This window comes from Falco biarmicus, chromosome 9 (assembly GCF_023638135.1).
Source record: "Falco biarmicus isolate bFalBia1 chromosome 9, bFalBia1.pri, whole genome shotgun sequence".
In the NCBI taxonomy this organism is placed as follows: domain Eukaryota; kingdom Metazoa; phylum Chordata; class Aves; order Falconiformes; family Falconidae; genus Falco; species Falco biarmicus.
The window spans coordinates 40,988,339-41,009,091 of record NC_079296.1 but is presented as its reverse complement, the minus strand read 5'-3'; the positions used below and the strand labels follow the sequence as shown (position 1 = coordinate 41,009,091).

At 38.0% G+C, this 20,753-nt stretch overlaps 1 protein-coding gene across 1 annotated transcript in view; it reads right to left on the bottom strand.

Annotated features, from left to right (window-relative positions):
• The window catches only part of FAM13C (family with sequence similarity 13 member C), a 134,528-nt gene that overhangs the window by 92,150 nt on the left and 21,625 nt on the right, over nucleotides 1–20,753 (bottom strand). Inside the window, exon 6 of the mRNA XM_056352660.1 lies at nucleotides 3,216–3,262. Within this exon, the coding sequence (XP_056208635.1) occupies nucleotides 3,216–3,262 (47 nt within the window). The remainder of the gene's footprint in view (nucleotides 1–3,215; nucleotides 3,263–20,753) is intronic.

The following is a 20,753-nucleotide window of genomic DNA, read 5'->3' as shown; positions in this document are numbered from 1 at the left end:
CTTGACCAGCCTGACTGCATAAACAAAAAGAATTAGTGTGAAAAACATGACTGTAAAAAGAAAAAAGGTAAAAAGGATTAATGTAAACAGTGGAGTAACAGTAACAGCAATGAAAACAGGTCTTTCTAAATGGGCGTGAGGGAGTTGAAACAGTGGTATCCTATCACATTACAGATTACTCTGGAGCAAGGGTGCACATGCACGTGACAGGGAAGTAATACCAAGTAGATTTAGTTTAAGCTAGTACAAAAGGCTGTGTGGATGCATTGCCCATTAACCAGGTTTATTTTGGTTTAATTCTTATCAAGCAGAAAAAAGTCAAAGAAAAACAAGACATTCTTTCAAAATCAAAGGAAAAAGGCATCATTCAAAGTTTTGCATTACTTCAGCTAACATCAAAGTAAGCCTGTGTACTTCAGTGTGTGTAGACACACAAAATTTGAGAGGCTAAACCAAAGCCAAGAGCATTTGCTGATTAATGCGTCTTCATCATTGACCTCACTACCAAGAAAATACCAAAACTAAATTTTTCATTTCCTGTATTTGGTATGCGAGAAGAAAAAAACACCAAAAAGTAATTTTGGTGTACTGCAAGAGACATTGGTATCTCAAGCCTACGGTGTAGCCACAGATTCCAAATCCTGGTCAATTTTTCTGAATCAAAGACAAAAAAATCAGTTTAAAATATAAAGCACGATCAGAAAAAAATCTGATCAGAGAAAAAAGTACTCTGGAAAGTTTTATTACACACTTGCCTTTGTTCGTCAATTTTACCATCTTTGATCTTTAAATTGTCATTGTGTTTGCATATTTTATGAAAAACACATTAGATGAGGGAGGGAGGGAGGCAAGTGACACATCAGCCTTGTGATACCTTCCTTGAAAGCACCCTTCACCCATTTCAGACTTTTCTTTGTGGACTTGCTAGTTTGTTAGTCCCTAGCCAGTTTCGGGGACAACTTTCTTGATAAGTTTGACAAGGTATGTCAGTTTTATATCGCTAATATTTTATACTCTAAGCTCTCTGGCTACTTGGCATATCTTTTTCAAAAAAGGCAACACAATTACGTTGGTATTGGGAAGTGTATAAAGGAGTTAGGCAGGGTAAAAGACCAGTTTCTCATAACAATAACAGTGGTATTTGTGCCTACTAGATTCAACAGTTTTCAGCATCATGTATAACCAGACTGGTGACACTACCCTGGTTACGCTGTGGTGCCATGGGGTGTTCCTGCAGCTGTGCTTGAATTTAGCCAGCAGAATTAGTACATCTAATTACATTTAACAATTAGCTTTTACATGAAATGAGGAAACAAATTACAAAGCCCAACAGGATGAATCTGCCATAATAATTTTTCCCCAAAAGAAAAATATCCTGTAGCATTTCTAAATTCTTATATATACTAGTAGTGTGTCCCCCAAGACACACACTTTTATTTGCCATTAATAACAAAGTTAATTCCAGTAGGGTTGAAGCTGAGCATTTCCAGTCTCCCTGTTGATATGCTCCAGTGTTTGTAAAATACATTCACGCACACTTTTTTCCCCTTCTTTCTTTTGCTCCCCTTTCATTGCAAATACTGAAATTCAGCTGTTTCATAACCTGTATGAACATCCAAATCATTGCTTACCAACTGTGCAAGACAGGAGAGACTTAACTTGAGTCTGATCAGAAAAAAACCCCACAATTGCCAGTTCTTCTATTATGATCGAATATGTAGGAAAAAACGCCCAGAATTCCTATTATCTGCTGAACCTGGTAGTCTGTCTCAGATCCAGAAATAAGTTAGGGCTGTGTGCAAGTCCTCCACTAGACCTAAACATTCAATATGATTTAGAAGATATCATCTGAGAGAGCAGATGATTATTTCAAGAGTAATTTCTATAGTGATAAAGTCTCAACATCGGAATGTACTATCTGCTGGCAAATAGAGAGAGTATCTCTTGAAATCTTCTCCCTTGACTTTTGTTCCCAAATGATGTACTATACTCCCTTATTGCTCTACTAGTATTTGGTTAGCTTTTGGGAAATGCCAGCTCGTCTCTGCTTCAATAGCTTTGTCTAAAACCTTGAATTATCTTTCCTAGTTCTCTCAGAAAGCTATTTCCTAACTAATGTGGTTTATTAATCTGCTGCATTTCTGGCAAAGCAAGCAGAATATTAAGTGAGATACTTCAGCAGCATCTGGCATTACAAAATATCTGGGAAATACTTGAAGTTGCTCTGAACCATAACACCTTTTCCTCAGCTTTTTCACTGCAGAGCACAATAAACTTGGCTTCCATTATGGTGTTTCAGTGGAATCTCAGAACAAAACTCAAAACCTAAAAGACTTGAATGTGTACCATGATTTTTTCGGTGGCTATTAGCTTAGTCCATTAGCTACTCCAAAATGCAAACAGGGGTGGGAATGCAGTGCTGTATATTTAAGTCTTACAAGTTAAAACATTCCTTTAAGAAATTTTTTTGGCTAAGCTATGGTCCTGTGGTCAGACAAGTCAAATGCTGGAGAAATAATGCAAGGAAATCTAGTCTTGGGGCATAATATAACACTGTTTGCTTACACAAATGCAAGTCTTATAAAAGCCAAGTCTTTCTGACAGAAATACAGTGAAAGATTTCAGCTTTGTGTGTTTAGACATCAGTTTTTCTCACTCCAGAAAGTTTAGCCATCTGCATAAAGCACAGTCATTGCACAACCCAACCCTCTCCAAAAAGCAGCTTTCAAGACACTGACTTCACTGCCAGCCTGCTCCCCGTCCCAGGACTAAGCGCACAGTTATTGATACATCTACTCTGTATCTCAGCCTACAGGTGCAATACCAAACTGGCACAAACTCATGAAACACTTTCTGAAACTAGGCAGTTCGTCCTTGCAGCTTAGGAAACACCAACATGTGACCCAAGATATAGGCGAGTATAAGTAGAATACAAGAATAGAGGAATACTGAAAAAAAACAATTAAAAAATCCCAAACAACCCACCCAGGACTACATTTGCTTGGGGGTCACCTGGTGACATTGCCCTGCTAGGTCCCCTTTTATCTGTTTACAGCTGATATACATCAGCATTAAGATTTTGAGAAGTTTCACTTTTTAGGTTATTCTTCTAACAAACCAATTACCATTACATTATAGAAGTACATTATACAGATTGGTAGAGAGATGTCAAAAGTTTCCATGAAGCAGTTAAATAACAGGTACTTAAATTCTACCTTAATAACATGAGTCTGTCTCTTTCTTCATCTTCTGTGTTGTTTTCCTGTGTAGAGAAAAGAAACAAAATGTACAAGGCTGGATTTCAATTCAAGACCAGCTCGGTCCACTGTTCAGTTGTGCTGTTCTTTTCTGTTTCCAGGAGAATAAACACTTCTTGCCCATTAAGTGCTTGTAATTTTCTTGTCATAGTCAAGACTGCACCCTATCATCTTCTAGCTGGCAGCCCATGTGAGGGAGCAGGAAATTCTAACACAATCCTAATAGAAACAGCTGGAAGAAACATCACCTTTAGAATATTAAAATATGATTTTTAACTACAACTAAATTAGGGACATTTTTCTACACATGATAAACTCAGTAAAATAAACTCTATTTATGCTATAACTCAGCAGGAACACAAATAAAGAAAAAGTGTACTAAAAAATACCCAGGCCATAAAGCATGCCAGTGCACAACACTTCTTTTGAAAGGAGGAAAATAAAAAGGGGAAAAAGAAAAAAAAAAAAACCACCAACTTTTTGAGAAATAATAGGTGTTATTTTTTATTTTCTGTTTACTATTATACAATGATAATAAATCCAAACCAACAAGGAGATCTCAGTTTGGATTCAAAAGAATACTTTCCCAAGCCCAAACAATCTGTAGCCTGAGTGCAGCCATCTCTACTCCCTGAGAAAACCTGGCTCTGCAGCTTTTCACATTGATGTCATCTATTCCATATATTAAATTTCCTTCTGCTCAGGGTACCTGCAATGCTACACAATTTAAGAGCTATGATAAACCTATAATTGGTAAGCATTGTGGCAAACAGAAGATACAAATTAAAAACAATAAGAGCTCTTCATTGAATATGGGAGTCATCTGTAAGAAACACCAAAATAGCCAAATGGGAAGGATTTTAAAAGTCTCTCCCCAAACTAGCTGGAACTTTTGCCATTTAAGACTGAACTAAGTTTCAGTCCTCAGTGGTACTATTTTAATTTATTTTAAGAGATAATAGAGTTTTGAATCAGATCTTGCGTTATCTAGACTCTACTGTTAGCAAAGTAATTGGAAACAAAAAACTATTTTGCCTTTGCCAACCTTTTTTGCTTTTTATCCTTTCATCCCTTGTGATTTTTCCTGCCTCAGTGCTATATCCTAATCTAGAAAATGAGGACATGACAAGTATTCACCAGTTTGTAGTATAAACAGAAAAAATGTTATTTTAACTAAAGCTGTCATGCAGTTAAGACACGGTAATGAAACAGCCACTACATAACCTAATCAGACCTACCCAGGAAGAACAAATCATGCACAAAAAGGGATCAAGTAACCTTCTGTTAACTCCAGCCTCAAGCAACCTTACAATATTTATCATAAAAATGGAAAACTTCTGATTTAGGCCGCAAATCAGGCAAACACTTAGGCATGTGCTCAACTCTAAGACCTTAAATATGCTAAGCACTTGCTAAGTAGGTTGGCAAGCAACTGCCTTGTTAAATAAAGCAAGACCTAACTCATATACACACACACATGCACGCACACACAGAGCAGTCAGTGCCTGCCAGGAGGAATTTCAGGCATAGCACTGAACTACACTGTTTCCATTCATTTACATTACTAACACTAATAATGCTCAGGTGAAAAGTAAGATGATGAGCTCAGCAGCTCTTAGATCAATGTTTTAAACACGTGAGAATGCCAACCTGGAACCCCAAGCTTTTTCACTTCTTTTCTTTGCTCTCCTCCCCTAATACATGCATATAGTTTCCAGTTTCACTACAAATTTCCCTGACTGTAAATAAGGAATTGCATTTTTTTTAATCTTGATCCCCAAACATACTGGTTCTCACTTTTCAGCATGAGAGTGTGTTGAATTTACCAACTGATATAGCTGTCTGAACATTGCAGACACTCTGGGACAAGGGCAACTGCTTCTGGGCAGATGGTTAAGACCTCCTGAGGCCTCTTCTATCCCGAGTTATTCTGCAGTCCTAAACCAGTCATTTCCCATAGCTCTGTGGCTGCAGTGCTCACTTAGGATGGAAAAGCTAGGTCCAGTTCCCACATCTCCCCAGGAGCACACACTAACCACTGCAAACTCCAGCGTGTGAGTTCATTTCATCCCATTCAGTGCAGCTGCCTTTTTTTATTCTGGCCTTGCTCCAACATTTTGTTAAACATCTGGGGACTGAACATAGGCCTCCCTCTTCCTCTGCAGTGACTGCAGTTCCCCTAGGGTAAAGAGTCAGCATTATTTTTATTTAAACTCCCTCTAGGATGATAGACTTTTAATTATTGCATATTCTTCATTGGAACGTTTTCAACAAGGGGTACTAAGCGTTTTCTTCCTGAACTTTACAATACCAGCGAAGAAAATAAACTCTCCTTAGAAGCCTCACAGCTATGAACAATACACAGCACACACTGCTTCATTGTTTACTTCACTATACCTTAAACATACATAACTGTTTTTTAATTGCATATGTATTTCTGCATAAGAACAAGGATTTCTCCAGGGATCTTTGCAGTTAGTTAGTGTAAGAAATTGCTCTAATTAACAACTGATTCAACAATTTAAAAATGCATCCCTTGCAGCCAGGGAGTCTGGAGCCACAGAAAAGGAGAATAGGTCTGCAAAATACATAACATTGTGTATCTGACAAATACACAAACACATTGAATTATTTTTTTTCTTTCCATTTCCAAGTTAGGCTTTGGCTCTACATTTTTGGACTTCTTCCACTAATAGCTAAACCACTGCAGGATGGTTCACAAAGCTATTGCACATTACATCTGACCAAGTTGGTATTTGTGTGGAGGGTAAAACATGCCAAAGAGAAGCCATTTGTTTGACAGTACCTTAGGCTATTTCAAGTAAAAAAAATGCAATGTAAAAGGTTAATTTTAATCAGCACACTGAAGCAGCACATAATAAAACTTCCACATTTTCTATAACAACAAGTTTTCTAATTCAAGTTAAATTTCCGAGGTCCTTTGAAAATGCAAGTCACTAAGTAAGTACTAAAAGGTCATTTTTAGTCTGAAGGTCATATACTAATGACTTTACCTACCCTTGTCCTATCATAAAGAAAGAAATATTAAAAGGTGTCAGGAGTTTTCATTTTGGAGAGCTTCAGGGGAGTCTACAGTTAAAGGGTCTTCTCTCTTTAGCAGTTCCGAATGTTTCCCACCATTGGCCCTCCATAAGAGTATCCTTCATCCACACACCTCTCCTCAAGAAGCATCTTTCTGAAGATGTGGCAGAAGGCCAGCAGAGAACATGTGATTCTGAATGTTGTCATTGATGACACAATTCTCCAGAATCTACTAATACATAAAACGCAAAAGGTAGCCCCCACCCATCCTCTCCTGTGGCAGGAATATTTAAATATAAAGCAGTACTTTTAAAATATGCACATCCTTATAATCCCCCATTTTCCCCACAGTGTTTTGGGCATAATGTTTTGAATTTGTTCTGCTAAAACTTTGCTATGACTACTATTTTTCTGGCTTCCTATTAAAAGAAAGTAATCATAAGAGCACTGTTGGCAGAGAAGATATAACGCAAAGTCTCAAAGAAAGGTTGCACGCACCACTGAATACAATCTCTCAAAATTCACAGCAGAATGAGCTGCTGTGAGCAAACCCATGTGTTAATTTATTAAAACATAACTTTTGAGAGATCACCTGCTACAGGGAGAAAGCAAAATGGGCTTCTTATAGGAATAGTAAACCAGAGTCAATATCTGGCATTGCTTGTGCTAGCTACCTTGACAGTTTCAAGAACAAGGAGCTAGAATTTGTATTCAAAATATAAACAGAGCTCAACAATATATGTATTCCTTTACATATTTTTTTTATATATGCATCTTCTCTGAGTACGTAATATACAAGAATCACTATAAACTTCAATTTCCTTTTTCCTTTGTTGAAATTATACTGTAATGCCCAGTAACACTGTTATAGATGTTTAGTTTAGTATTGTCTTTCAAAGCTATTTCATTTGTTTGATGGCCATCTAATAATCTGAGGTCATATAACCTCTAGAAGGTACTAAATAAATCAGTCATGGTAATAATACCTGCTTCACCAACAAGATTTTTTTTTAACTGAATTATTTTAGTATGAAAGAGAGGTATATCTTATACTGAACTGCAAAATTCTATCTGTATTTTAATCAGGATGCAATATCAATGATCCATTTACTGTTGAGCAATCACCTTTTTAACACAACCTAGGAGATTTTGAGCAGACATATCCATGACTTGACACCCAGGGAATACAATTAACCTTGAAAAATAAAATTTTACAAAAATAAAACTACGAAACAGAGTAGTACAAATATATCTTGAAATGGAAGATATTTAAGTACTCACTATCATAAACAGTTAAGTCTTCAACTCTAATCTCAATATTTATTAATGCATCCTCTGTACAGAACAGTAGAAATTAGTAGAGGCAGAGATTTTAGGTTTTGACTGTATTTTCTTTCTCATTCTAAGGCCAGAAGGGATAAGTCTAGCTTTTCTGGAATTATAATAGAATACCAATTTGCTGCAGCCTGAGTTTATTTCAGTTGATAAAAATTAAATTACATATTGTTATTTTTAATGAGGCAGGCAGTTTGTGAAAACACACACATGCCAGAATTTTTAAATCTTTATTCATTTAACAGAAACAGCCATTTGCAACTTTAAAAGCTTCACTCAGTTGGTAAAAACCAGGCACCATCCACTGCATTATCAAGTTACTCTTGAAACTGATCTAACTGTGAATTCAGTATTTCTCTACACTGATGCATGCGAGTAAGATGATACATGTTAAACTCCTAAAAAGGCTTTATAATTACCCTGACTAAATGTGTCTATAACAATTGTCCCAATTTTTCTTGTTCTATTTGATGCATATTAAAACCTTATTTTAGATATATGCTACCTTACACTCTGGCCTGGTTCCTTCCTCCCGGCCCAAACTGAGAGCTGCAATAAGAAACACTGCCACGCCACTTCATTGTGGTACTCATAAAGCATCTTTTGAGGGTTTACTTTCCCCAACGAACAAGATTCACTGATTGTATCCTAGCCCGTTTAGTTCTTCAGAGACTTATAACAAGAAGCTTTCAAATGCCTGCTGCACAATAGCTTTATGATAGAACCCACCCAGGGAGGAAGTGTTTGTGCTGTTCAGTTACTGTTCAAGCTGTCCTGAAAGTCAACTTACTGCCTTCCTCAAATTTCAACTGACACATTGCCTCACAGGGCACGATTGTTTTGGCACACTCAGTGCAAGATAGACAAATATTTTGAAGACACAGGAGTTCTAACACTTCCCTTGTAGTCTTTTCAAAAGTTCTTGCTAATATCTCACCTATAAGCTTCAGAACTGATTTGTCTTGTCATGCTCATTAGCACAATGCAGCTGACTTTTTGGGAGCAAGGAGCAGAAAGAGGATGCATTTCATTACTGGTCTGGCTTTTGTGAACCAGAAACATGGGCAACTGCAATAGTGTCAGGGCTGGTTTGGTTTTGAATACCACAAACCAAACTCTAATTTGGGAACCTGTGATGAAGTGAAACACTCTTAACAATAATCTAGTGCAGTCTGGTTTGGGAAGGAGATGTAGAAATGCTTTGGAAACTAATTTCAGTCCTAAATAAATAAATAAGTAAGTAAATAATCGCACAGTATTTGGGAGTGGACAACACATAATGAAAAGAGTCTGGGATAAGAGCACACTCCAACCCCACAGACTTTGCAAGGCATTGCAATGTCTGTCAACTTATCCACCTCTGAGAAACTCTTAGACTACTTCTGGAAAAAAAATCCAAGTCCTCTCTGCTGTCCTTCATAGGCCACAGTTAACTACCAAAACGCCATGGCAGCCCGTCAGTGCTTTCCATGCAGGAAGGCAATGCTACCGAAGTTCCTTCTTGAAAGAAAAGCTGTTTTAACCAGCTGGGCATTTTAAACACCACCTTCATCTGTAGACTTCAGCTGCGCAGCTGCATCTCCATCTCCCTCTCCACCTCCCATTTTCTTACATTATTTCCACAAACACCACACCGCACAGAGCTCAGGCAGTGTGGCAGGTGTTGTGAGTGCAGTGCCAGACCAGCAGTTTATAGAGCAAGTTGTCTCACAGATTGACAGTCAACAGGAATATCGATACTTCCCGGCACACTTGACCTGCTTGGTGGTAGAAAACAGGAGCAAAAAGGGACAATGACTGAAATCAGCTCCCAAGAAGCATATACATTCAAATTATGCAGTTACTCTTGTAAGGTGCTTCCACAGCAGGAAAGAGTGAGAGAGATTATTTCTTTTCTTGAAAAAATGAAAGCCTCTACTCTTCTGCACAAGGCCCTCCTGGAACATATACCATTGTTCAGCAGATAAGAGAAAATTAGAACTACATTCACAGCTATTTGTTACTATTTAAGTTAAGTAACAGAGAGCAGAAAAGAGTCAGTCCCAGATGGTGGCATGTAGGGAAAACCATACTGCTACATTAAAAATGTGCTTTTAATTAGCTTCTATCTGAATAATTATAATTAAAGATTTTACCACAGGTGTTCTTAGAATAATTACCTTCTATTTCCTTGTGCAGTGCACATTCCCAGGAAATGGGAAATGAGACTATTTCTTAATTTAAATACTTTTTCAATTATTTTAAAATTTATTGCTTTTTATTTGTTTTATTATTGAAATTTTCTTTATGCTTTTTTTGGCCCTTTTCAGATTCCTATAGGTTTTTCCAAGACCTCAGAAATGTCTTTCAGGTGACCAGGTGCAATTCTGAGCAGTTAACAATACACGGGTTAGTTCTTATTATGTTTGGATCCAGGAAAACCAGTTCATACAAAGTTATAAATTTACTTTTGGACTTGGGAATAAATGGCTCATTTTTTTCGCTGATCCTGCACATATGGTACTAATTTCCTTCAGGTTTGTTCTGGAGATTGATATCTCCTTTACTGTTGCATTTGTATGTATGTCTTAGCAAAAGTTTTTGTTGCACATCAACTGTTGCAATGTGTACTGAATACAAAAGATTGTGTAGCTATCCTGATTTATTTGAAGACTGATTGTGCCAGTCAATGCATTAAATAGTCATTCCTTGGTTTCTTATTAACATTTCCACTGATAATATAAAAACATATTCTGAACTGGCAGTTAGAAAGCATAGGCCAAGAGAAACGGGCTCCTGCTTCATCTGCACTGCAAAGGTACACCGGGTCACATTTTTTCCATGAGTTTGAAATTCATAGTTCATAATTTTATTAAAACAGAAAGATAGGGAGGGCTGAAGATAGGGTTTCGTAAAAGGAGAAGAATAATGCACAAAGGAGAATGATTTAAGGCAGAGCATCCTGTCATTTCTTGCATTAGCTCCTGTCACATCTGGTGCAGTTTTTAGTATGCAAGATTACCTTCTGAAATTCTTCTTAACTGTATCTTCCAGTCTAGGGAAAATAAACAACGATAGCCCAAGAATAAACTGAATCATTCATCTCTTCCTTTATCTCAGATGATGTTATCTTTATAGTGAAATAATATTCAGCCAGAGGTAGTCTTAAGAAACTGAAGAGACCTTTGAAGTAGCACCTCCTGAGACAAAGCAACCGCATCAAATGGCATATATGCAGGTTTCAGTTTGACAGACAGAAACTGTGGCACTAATATCACATTCACAGAGCTATCAGTGTTCAGTCCAGCTAAGAAGCCACTGGGCAGAGAGCTTCCCACTTTCCTAATGCCACCTAATGCCTCCACTACAGCCTTCTCCAACACCCCACCCCCCCCAAAAAAAAGGTAGCCTATACATGAGCACATACAACAATTCAGCTGTTCCTATGGCTATTTTAATAAAAATTTGATAGCAACTGATGCTAGAAATGCAATTATTGCCAAGTCACCTCAATCACCTTATGCTGTTTGGTTTTGTCTTTTTGTTTTAAAGGAAATTGACAAAGAAGCGAGAAAAAAATATTTCCATTCTGTCAATATTTTGAAGTAAACAAAGAGAAGAAAATTTTCCTGAAGTCTCCATTTGGGACTCTAGCTCCTCTTTTCTTTCATTAGAGCCCTTCCCAAAAACTGAGTATCTGGCTGTAAACAGATAAAAATTAAGCCTTCTTTGAAATACACTTTGGGATTTTTGTGTGTCAGTTTTCAAAGACAGGCAGAAACATTCAGTGTCTATTTATTTAAACTCCTGTCCATAATAAGACCTTGTTACTGTTGGCTCTCACCAAGCAAGCCTAGAGCATAAAGCAGCTTTTGCCAAGAAACACTGAGATTCTTCCTTGTACAGTAATTCCCAAGCTTCTGACTGTCTTGTTCCCACAGTGCTTCATTAGCTGAAGAACTGAATAAAATTGGTTCTGTTTACATAAGAACAGATATTAATAGAGCCCATGTTCATTTGCGTTCCATGCCATGCAAGGACATGCAAAATTACCAATTTAGTTAACACATAGGTGAAACCCTCCTGCTAAGTGGCCACCGAGTTGAGTAGGGTTAAGAGAGAAAATAGAAATTTCACCGAGGATTGATTCTGGAGGTGCAAGTGGCGGGTAAAGAGACGGAAATCACATTGAAAGTAATTGCTAGGTCTATATATCAAGATTTTTAAGAGTTTAGTCCTACAGAGCTTACATTCCACCTACATTTTACCACTGTTATCTTCTGTCTTGCCCAGTGTCTGCTAGAGGAAAGCTGTAGTTAGCACACTAAACAAAAACTGATACAGAACTCAAGAGCAGATCTGCTGAACAGCCTGTCCCTACCTGTGCATCTCATTCTCGGTACTTCTCCTTATTTCAGTGGGGATATTTGCCTGATATATCTATAAGCCATTTCAGCAGTACTCCTGCTTATCCAAAACTCTATGTCTAAGTTTCACTCCACCTTTTCTTTGGTTATACTGAGGAGCAAGGGAAGAAGAAGAAATCAAATCTTAAAGTCAATTACAAGATTTAAGCTTCCCACTCTCCGCTAAGCAACCTGGCTCAAATCCCTCTCCCTGACTTCTGCCAGCAGCTTGCATGGGTTATCTTCCCTGCCGCCAGGAACAGTAAGTCTTCCAACACAAACATCCCAAAGTATCATTACATCTGGTCTGACAAACAAGAGAGAGTACAAAGGCTGTAAAGGAGAAGTACCCCTACTTTTCACTTACCTCTGCATAGTGTACAAGAGCTGGTTGCTAGTCAGTTTTCACCCACAGGATGGGGAAGGGAAGAAAGGATGAACAATAAGGTGCCTGAAGACAGGTTTTGGCACGGCATGAGAAGTACAGTACAGTGGTAAATATCTCTCTGCAACAACATGCTGCATTCTCTAAACAGGACTGTGTGAGCTAATGTGGCCTGAGAGGTACCCAAAACATCCAGCAACCTATAACTGAAAGATGCCATGTGCCTATAGAACAGCCTACCATCAACATACCATCAACTATAGGAACAGCCTAAAAATACTGTAAACTACAGAAATCATAAGATATTATGGCTTGTGAAAAAAAAAAAAAAAGCTTTTTTAATACATTCTACAGAAGAGTAAAACAACCTGCTAGTGGCACATGTCAGACTTTTAACGAGTCTTCTCTCTTTACTGAGATTGTTAGGAACTGCATGTAATGGGTGTCAAGCCCTCCACATCCTCAGACATTGGACTGTCCAGTTGATAGACAAGGTCTTTGTTCCGAATGCCTACAGAGACACTGCAAATGATGCTTTCTGTAAATGAAGTGCTGTCACTGCCTGGAAAAGAGCTCATGCAGACAGACGACTTGGAGACATGGCAACTCTCTGGCTTCTCAAGAATGCCAAGGAGCCAACTAACAATACTTATTCTATATCGAAATACAAATGAATCCCATCCCAAAGTAAGTGTTTTTAGAATGTCTGAGGAAGGCCTCCAGCATGCACAGATTTTTAGAATATATGTTGACATTCTGTAGGGCAATCCAGGAAACATAACTTGAGCCAGAACTGGCAGGGAAATCCAGCTCTGTTTAACATGCAACCCCACAGAGCAGCTAAAAACGAAAGCTGAGATGTGGAAGAATTTAAGTTCTGAGGAAGGAAGCACACTGCATTGGGGGGGTAAGGGGTGGGTGCGGGGAAGTACTGCAAAACTGCTACAAAACTGTCTCCACTCTTTCAGATTAATCCCGACAAAACTGTTATAATTTCTTCCTTCCCTAATTGATTTTTTTTATTGAAAGAGCTAAAAAAGAAGAAAAATTTCCACATGAATTCACAGAGATACTAGCAGTATGGCTGAGGCCAGAAGAGCTACCTTGACTCACTTGCCTTAATTACAAAGATTTTTATAGGGAACCATCGATACATAATTCAAGCAACATATGGAGAACGACAAAAAGTGGACAAAAATTATGAACCACATGAAAAACATTAGGACAAAGGGTCAGATTTTAAGGGATAACTGAAAATTGTAAAAGTTGTAATGGGTATATTTAAGCTGCCTTCAGATGTTCAGTATCTAAAAAGCCTGACTCAATGTGCATGAACATTTTGAAGTGACATGTTGGTGAAATCCTCTCTCACTTAGCCCTGTTTCTCAGCATCAGTCCGACTTTGTCCATTCACCAGTTGTGGGGTGTCTCTAATGCTTCTCACGAGGATAAAAATATATCTTTGGGCCAGCATTACCACAAGTACAGAAACATCTCAGGTCTGTGAGCAACAGTACACAGAGAATGTCATCCTGCTCCCTAACTCTTAACCACTAAAGCACATGCTAAGCAGAGCTGAGATAGAAGGCTTAACAGGAGATGGAAATACATACAGTGCTTGCTTTCTTCCTTCTGTTGTGATATATTTTCTCTCCTCTTTTTGTGCAAGGAGAGAACTTCTATCTATTTAACAAAGAAAAAACTGAGGTTAATCACTGGTTCCCAATGTTCACCCTCACCAAAGGCGGAGCGGCATCAGTAAGAACAGTGTATTTGCACTGACAGCACCATCATGCTGAGAATCGAGTGGGAAAACAAGTCTCTGAGATTTGGTTGTACTAGTTGAATGAGACACATTCTTAGCCCAGTTTTGATCCAGAAATTCCATTGAGGTTATAATAAATACTTCCCAGAAAAACTTTATCAAACCTTGCATACAGCCATACTCAGTTTGTACTTTGATGAATTGATAGTTCCCACCTAAGAACAGGCCTGGCTGAAAAACTGCCTTTGACCCACACTGATCAAGCAAAAATGTTGTGGTAAAGAGCACTGACTCAGCACAAACTTACCAGAGCTACTGAGATAGCAGGTAGACACTTCCATGTCTGCCTTCACAGAGGTGAAGAAGTCTCAGAAAAACTTCAGCACAGCTAAGGTAGTTCATGAATAATTTGACTTCTCTAAGGAAAAAAAAAAAGTCTCAAAGACTAATGATTCTTGAAGCTACTCTGATGACATCAAAGACTGGAAAACATCAAATACAGTGGCAGCAAACAGAAAGAATCCATCCCTGTGGTATCACTGCATGTTACAGAAGAGTTTAACCAGCTGGTAAAGGAAAATTTGAAAAAGGAATATGAAAACATAATATTAAAAAAATGCATACATCATATTGAACCATTAATTCAACTCATTCTGCAATGTGCTTGTGTCTGCCAGTGCTGTGGCTAATAGAGAGCGTATGAAACTCAGAATGCAATTAAGTCTTTGAGGAAGCACAGTTGGAGGCTGTAGCAGTTTCTATAGCAACCTGAAAGGCTCAAGACTAGTAACGGGAGATTAACTTAAAGGCAAGATAAGTACATAAATATAGCTCCCATTTACCATTTTCTCTGCTTCTAAATGGGCAATGTATTTTTTATTTAAACAATACGGAAATGCAGTCAGATGTCCTACTTGTTATTAACTAGGGCAAAAATAACATTTAAAAAATCCTGTTAAAAAAATTCTGACAATTTCAGAATTGGGGAGTAATCCAAACTTCACTAATTAATTCAATCAAAATGGAAAGCACTGAACTTGAATGCTGCCAGAAGATTAGAACGAGCTTTCAAGATAGGGAACATGACAGTCGTAATAAGAGTTTGCTGATGTCAATGCACTGTATGCTTATGAACAAATCCTCTCGATGTATTTTTCTGGATTATGCTTCAGATCAGGTTTTGAGTCTTCAAACCAGTGAGGGCAAGATAAAGAAGAATTTTTGTAAGCATTACAGACTTTTTTTCTTTCTTTTTTTTTTAATACTCTCTTCAGTAAGACAGACAATATTAAAGAAACCTTATCCAATATTTTTCCTGGCACACAGGAGGTTTCTTAAACCCTTTTTAAAGGTTCAGTTGAGACTGTACTCACCCTTTTGAACTCTTGTGCACCTTACATACAAATTAAAAAAAAAAAAAAAAAGTACATGAAAGAGGTTCCCTGGCCACACATCTGTAGTGCAGCCAATTGCTCTCACTTTGGTTTACTTCATCATATAAAAATAATTGATATATGCCCAAGACATTCAGAAACATGTATGTATCCAGGAAACAAACATATAGTGACAACACTACCACAGGTACTGAAAGCAGTTACGTTACATAGCTAGTCCAAACTAATTTAGCCTAACCAGTCTGACAAGTAACGCAGAGCCAGCACTAGCACCTCTGCACAGCACTGGATTGTCCTGCACTGTATCTGTTAGCATCAGACTAATGAAAGAAAAATAGCACTACCACTGCTTCACTACTAATTGGTGAATTAACCAGGTTCATGGTTAATTCACAATGTGTTCCAAGGATTACAATGGAATACCTGCCTCAGATTAACACAGAGGGTTTGGATTGACACAATCATGCCTTCAAAACTTCCTATGATTTTATTTGGATGGTGAGCTTTTTTGGTTGGAATTTATTGAGTTGTTTCCTATTTAAGAGGAAAACGCAGATACCCTGTGAAAATGTCAAGAAGTTGCTGTTATGTAATTCAAAATGTTTGTTTCACTTCACTGAAGATATTCCAGCCTGCCCATGATAATATCTAAGCACCACCTAGAGAAATGAAACTGGTATATCATTATTCAGAATGCATCATGTTCTTTACTTCTGCTATGGTGGGAGGTTGCCTGTTGTAGGTGCAGAGCATGAGAAAACAATAAGTGAATATATTTTGCCAAGAGCATACTACATTCCCTGCCACAAGTAAAATATTTCATCTTGTAAAATGCCTTGAAAGTACTCTGATTCAGGAACAGTACTCTTCTCCACAAGATCATTCCAGAGTCGATACTGTCTTTGCCCAGGGAGCTCCACCACATCAGCTACATAAATCAGAGTACAGGTGATACAGGGATAACAGCTGGGCACTAATCCATTGAGGGCTTTCAGCATTTGGACTAAGGCCTTCAATCTCCACCCAAAGTAACTGACAGGCAATGCAAAGCATGAAATACACTAGGATTTTCTCCAACATCTTCCCTTCCTAGGAAAAAAAATATCTAAAACACCTCTGCAAGAAGAGCTGTAGAATGAGGCTGAGATGCATTAAGGTAGGGAAGAAACCTTGCCATCCCTTTCAATTTACAAGGCAATTTACATCACCTCCATCAGTACAACACCTAATTTATTAAATGACTTCTCCTTGCTTTAGTGTCATGTTAGTCAAAGAGCCAACAGTTTAACAGGTGGGAAGTGGATCAGAGTAGCCAAATGTTTGTTCTACCTTGTAACAGCAACAGTTTCAAAGATGTATTTAACACTTTTACACTTTCATGAAAAAAAGTTGGTAGAGAGGGGGAAAAGGGTAAAGGGTATAGGGAATACTTGTAGCTGTTTGAAGTTTCCAGAATTGATATTTTGTTCTGAGTGAAAGAGCCACAATAGGCTGAGATGAGGACACCATTCTCAACTTCTTCATTGAACCGATTTGTAAGTTGATACCAAAGGATTAATTTATCCTTCTATTTTTCACTACTAGGTTTTTTTTTTCCCTTTCAACTAATTGAAAAGCCAATATTGGAGACCACACAGGGACAGCAGCAGCCCTTCAACTCTGAAGTTAATTTTGATTAAAAAAAGAAATCCCATGCTATATAAAAATTTCAAAGAAAGGAACATTACATATTGTAGAATCTATTAAGTGTGAAGAAGTTGAAAAGATCCATCATTCCCCTCAGTATTCTTAGGAACTGATCTGTACTTTAACTGAAGTTACCATATCGCACTTTGAAGAGTTTCTTTTCTAGAGTAGCTGTGGCAGTGCCAAGCTTCTCAAGAGAGATAGCTTAATAAGAAGATAAAAAATACTGCCCTCCTCCTCTGCACATAAAGTTTTTTATACTTTTTCTTTGGTTTTGACTCGATATGAACTTTAAAGAAATAAAGTAGGCTTCACTGGAGGAAAATGCAGCAACCTCATTTAGAAATCCCAGCTATTAGCAAAGGGTTTAAAAACAGAAATCAGAGCAAAGCTTTGCAAAGGTGTTTGTGGTTTGTTTTGGTGGCGGTTTGGGGGTTTTTTTGTTGGTTTTTTGGTTTTTGGTTTTGTTTTTTTTGGGGGGGGCTGGGGTCTGTGTGTCTGTAGATCATGGAGCACACTTTTCAGAAACAGCATTTTGTGAATTTTAAGCATACAAATTAATCAATCTCCTCCCTGTTTTTCTATAGACTCCAGAAACATACTTCATAAAGAACAACAATTACACGGATCTGGATTTGCTATAGATATTAGAAACAAGTAGAATTTATAAGGAATGACATCTACATGGATCTGGATTTACATTTCATCTACTTAGGCCCTCTCTGGTCAGAAATTGCAATGGCTTTGCTACCACGTAAATACAGAGGACAAGGAACACTGAAAAAGAAGTCACCACTGTTTGCTGCTGGTAATAAAAAACTCATGCTCCAGGCAGATCCAGAAAGAGATTTTGTTCTAGTTGACAAGCTTGCCTGCAACTACAAAGTTGCTAGAAGCATCTTTATTCTAAAACTTGCAAGAAGAAAAGACTATTTTCTTTGTAACACACAAATTACAAAGGGCAGGTGAAAAGCAAGGCATGCACAGCTCACCGATTATCTGGGGTACAGCAGCTTGCTGGTCTGCTGACAGCAGTTTTCACAAGTTGCTTAAGCTTCTAACATGAACCGTGCTTAGCGGTTGCAAAGGGTAATTACATACAGCTCTTTACTGTTCTACAGCCCATTTAGTATTAATCTTGAATACAGCTTATCTTCCTCTTCTCCCACCTCCCACCCTATCCCACATTTTGGGTAAGCATGGAAAGCATTATGGAATATAAATGATTAGCAAAATAGCTAGGAATTTGGTTAAACTAAAGAAACATGAAAGCAGGTGTTGGAAGAAAAGTAAAGCAGCAGATCAGACATTTAATCAAAGAAACATTCTGTTCATCCATCATTCCTTGCAATTAGGCAGTGGATTGCTTGCTATCCTTTCCTAGTGAAAATATGTAAAAGACAAACATATTTTTAGAAGTACTGTATGGTTTTGAGTTACGGAGTGCTGCACATATCCAAATTGAGTTAACTGTTTATTATTGTTGCATGATCCTCTTGTATTGACTGGTGAAAAAGATTATGAAGCTCAAAGCTACCCATGTAATTTCCAAAGAGTTTGAAAGTAAAATTTGAAAGTAAAGAACTAAAATACCAAGTAAAGAGTTCTAAATCATAATTTCTTCACTTTATCTCCACCACAACTCTATAAAAATACTAAAGCCATCATATAGATGCTCTGGTAGACCAAAAAGTTTCTTTCCTTTCCCCCCGCCCAAGTAATTATTTTTTTCTTCCAACGTAGTCCCATTCAGCTTAATGTCTTGGGTGGGGGGAAAGAGAATATAAGTAAACCACACAAAAATCCTAAAGCTACAGAGCTTAGGATATATAAAGAACTCTCTGTCATCTCCAGTCCTCCTCTTACACCCGCTAAGCTTGTGTAGCTTTACCAATCCCCTGCCTGCAGGATTCTACACAGGGATCAGTCTTTCCCTGACTCAGCACCCAGGCCCCTCTCCTGCCTATGTCAGGCAGAGATCCCAGCAGCCCTCATCTTGCTAAACCTCTGTACCTTTTGGTCACCCCATGGGCAAGATGCAGAGGATGTCTTTTTTAACCTGTGGATTTGGCTGTCTACTCTGCCCAGCTCCCCATGCATGGATGCTGGTATGAGGAGTCTCCCAAAGTAATGGAAAGCTGAGCTCCTACAGCTGCTCTCACATGCAGCCCAGTGACACCAGCAATTTCCAGAAAAAGCCCCAGCTGCATACTAGAAGCAATGCTGGATCGAACAGCAGCAGCCTCTCCAGTATTTCTTTGTCCTAAGAGCTCACAGGAAAATTCAGCCCTGACCAGCATCCTTTAACATGATCATGTCCAGGCACAGCTGACTACCCCACCACTTGGCAGAACAGCCTAAGGCCCACACTATTATTTCTTTACTAGCCAGAATCCTTGCACATCTGCAGTCCTCTGGGAACAGGACAACATCTAATTTAAGCAGATGGTCAGTGAAAATTCAAAGGTCCGAATTACGGTTGTTGACTGAACCTCATCTTCAAGCATCCATTTAAATTACCAGACACACGAGCCGATCCATGCATCCAAAGCCAAACTGCAGTAATGTTTGTTTAAATTAAAAATGGTCTTTGAACTGACTAGAAATGCATTTGGAAAAAAAGCACATACAGAGGTGTTGTGTTTATTTGCTCTTATTAAAACTTTCTGAAGTATCACATTGGTTTTTCCATAATATTCTTTCAGGCTTTTTCCCACTTAGTCCTCACCATTTTTTCCACAAATCTTTCTTTTTTCCTTTTCTTTTTTTGGGAAGGAAAAAAAAAAAAAGTAATCAGTAAACCAGGACAAGTTGGAGTAATCTTTTCTAACCATGAGCCCTGGGGCACAGGTATAGCATGCAACTTCACCATAAATATCCTTGTGTTTCTTCTGGTTTTGGCTCAATTGCATTTGTATTTTTATTACAGGCATATTTCAACCCTTTCCTTTTTCATAGCAAAATAAAAAGGTACCCAGTATTTAGTTTGATAGTTCTGGAAACCATTTAGCAGAAATGCCAACTCATGAACATGCATTGCAGAAGCAAAGAAATTAAATACTGCAGCCTCTGCTCTACAACAAAACCCCAAATAAACTGAGAGTGAGTGAAACTGTGTTAGGCTATAACATGCTAATATGCTTTCAAGATTCAGCCAAGCCTTTCTGCATGTAACTCTGATAATTGCTAGCCCTATTCTTTTCTCAATTTGTGTTGTTTAAGTACTTAAGCATGTCTGCATATTTTCTACAATAGGTGAAATAAGCTAATTAAAGAAGAATAAAGCAGTCTAGGAATTGTGGGGGTGGGGGGCAGCTTGAGGGGAATCTGTGCATTCAGAATATGACTATTGTTGCACAGCTCCACAACTAAATACAATTAAATTAACTACAGTTGAATGGAAAATGGGACTTTCTTATTTTGGTAGGTTTGTGGGGTGTTTTTTTTTCTAACAGTGAATATTTTTTTTTCTGGTTTGTATTTTGATCTACATTTCTTGCCTGC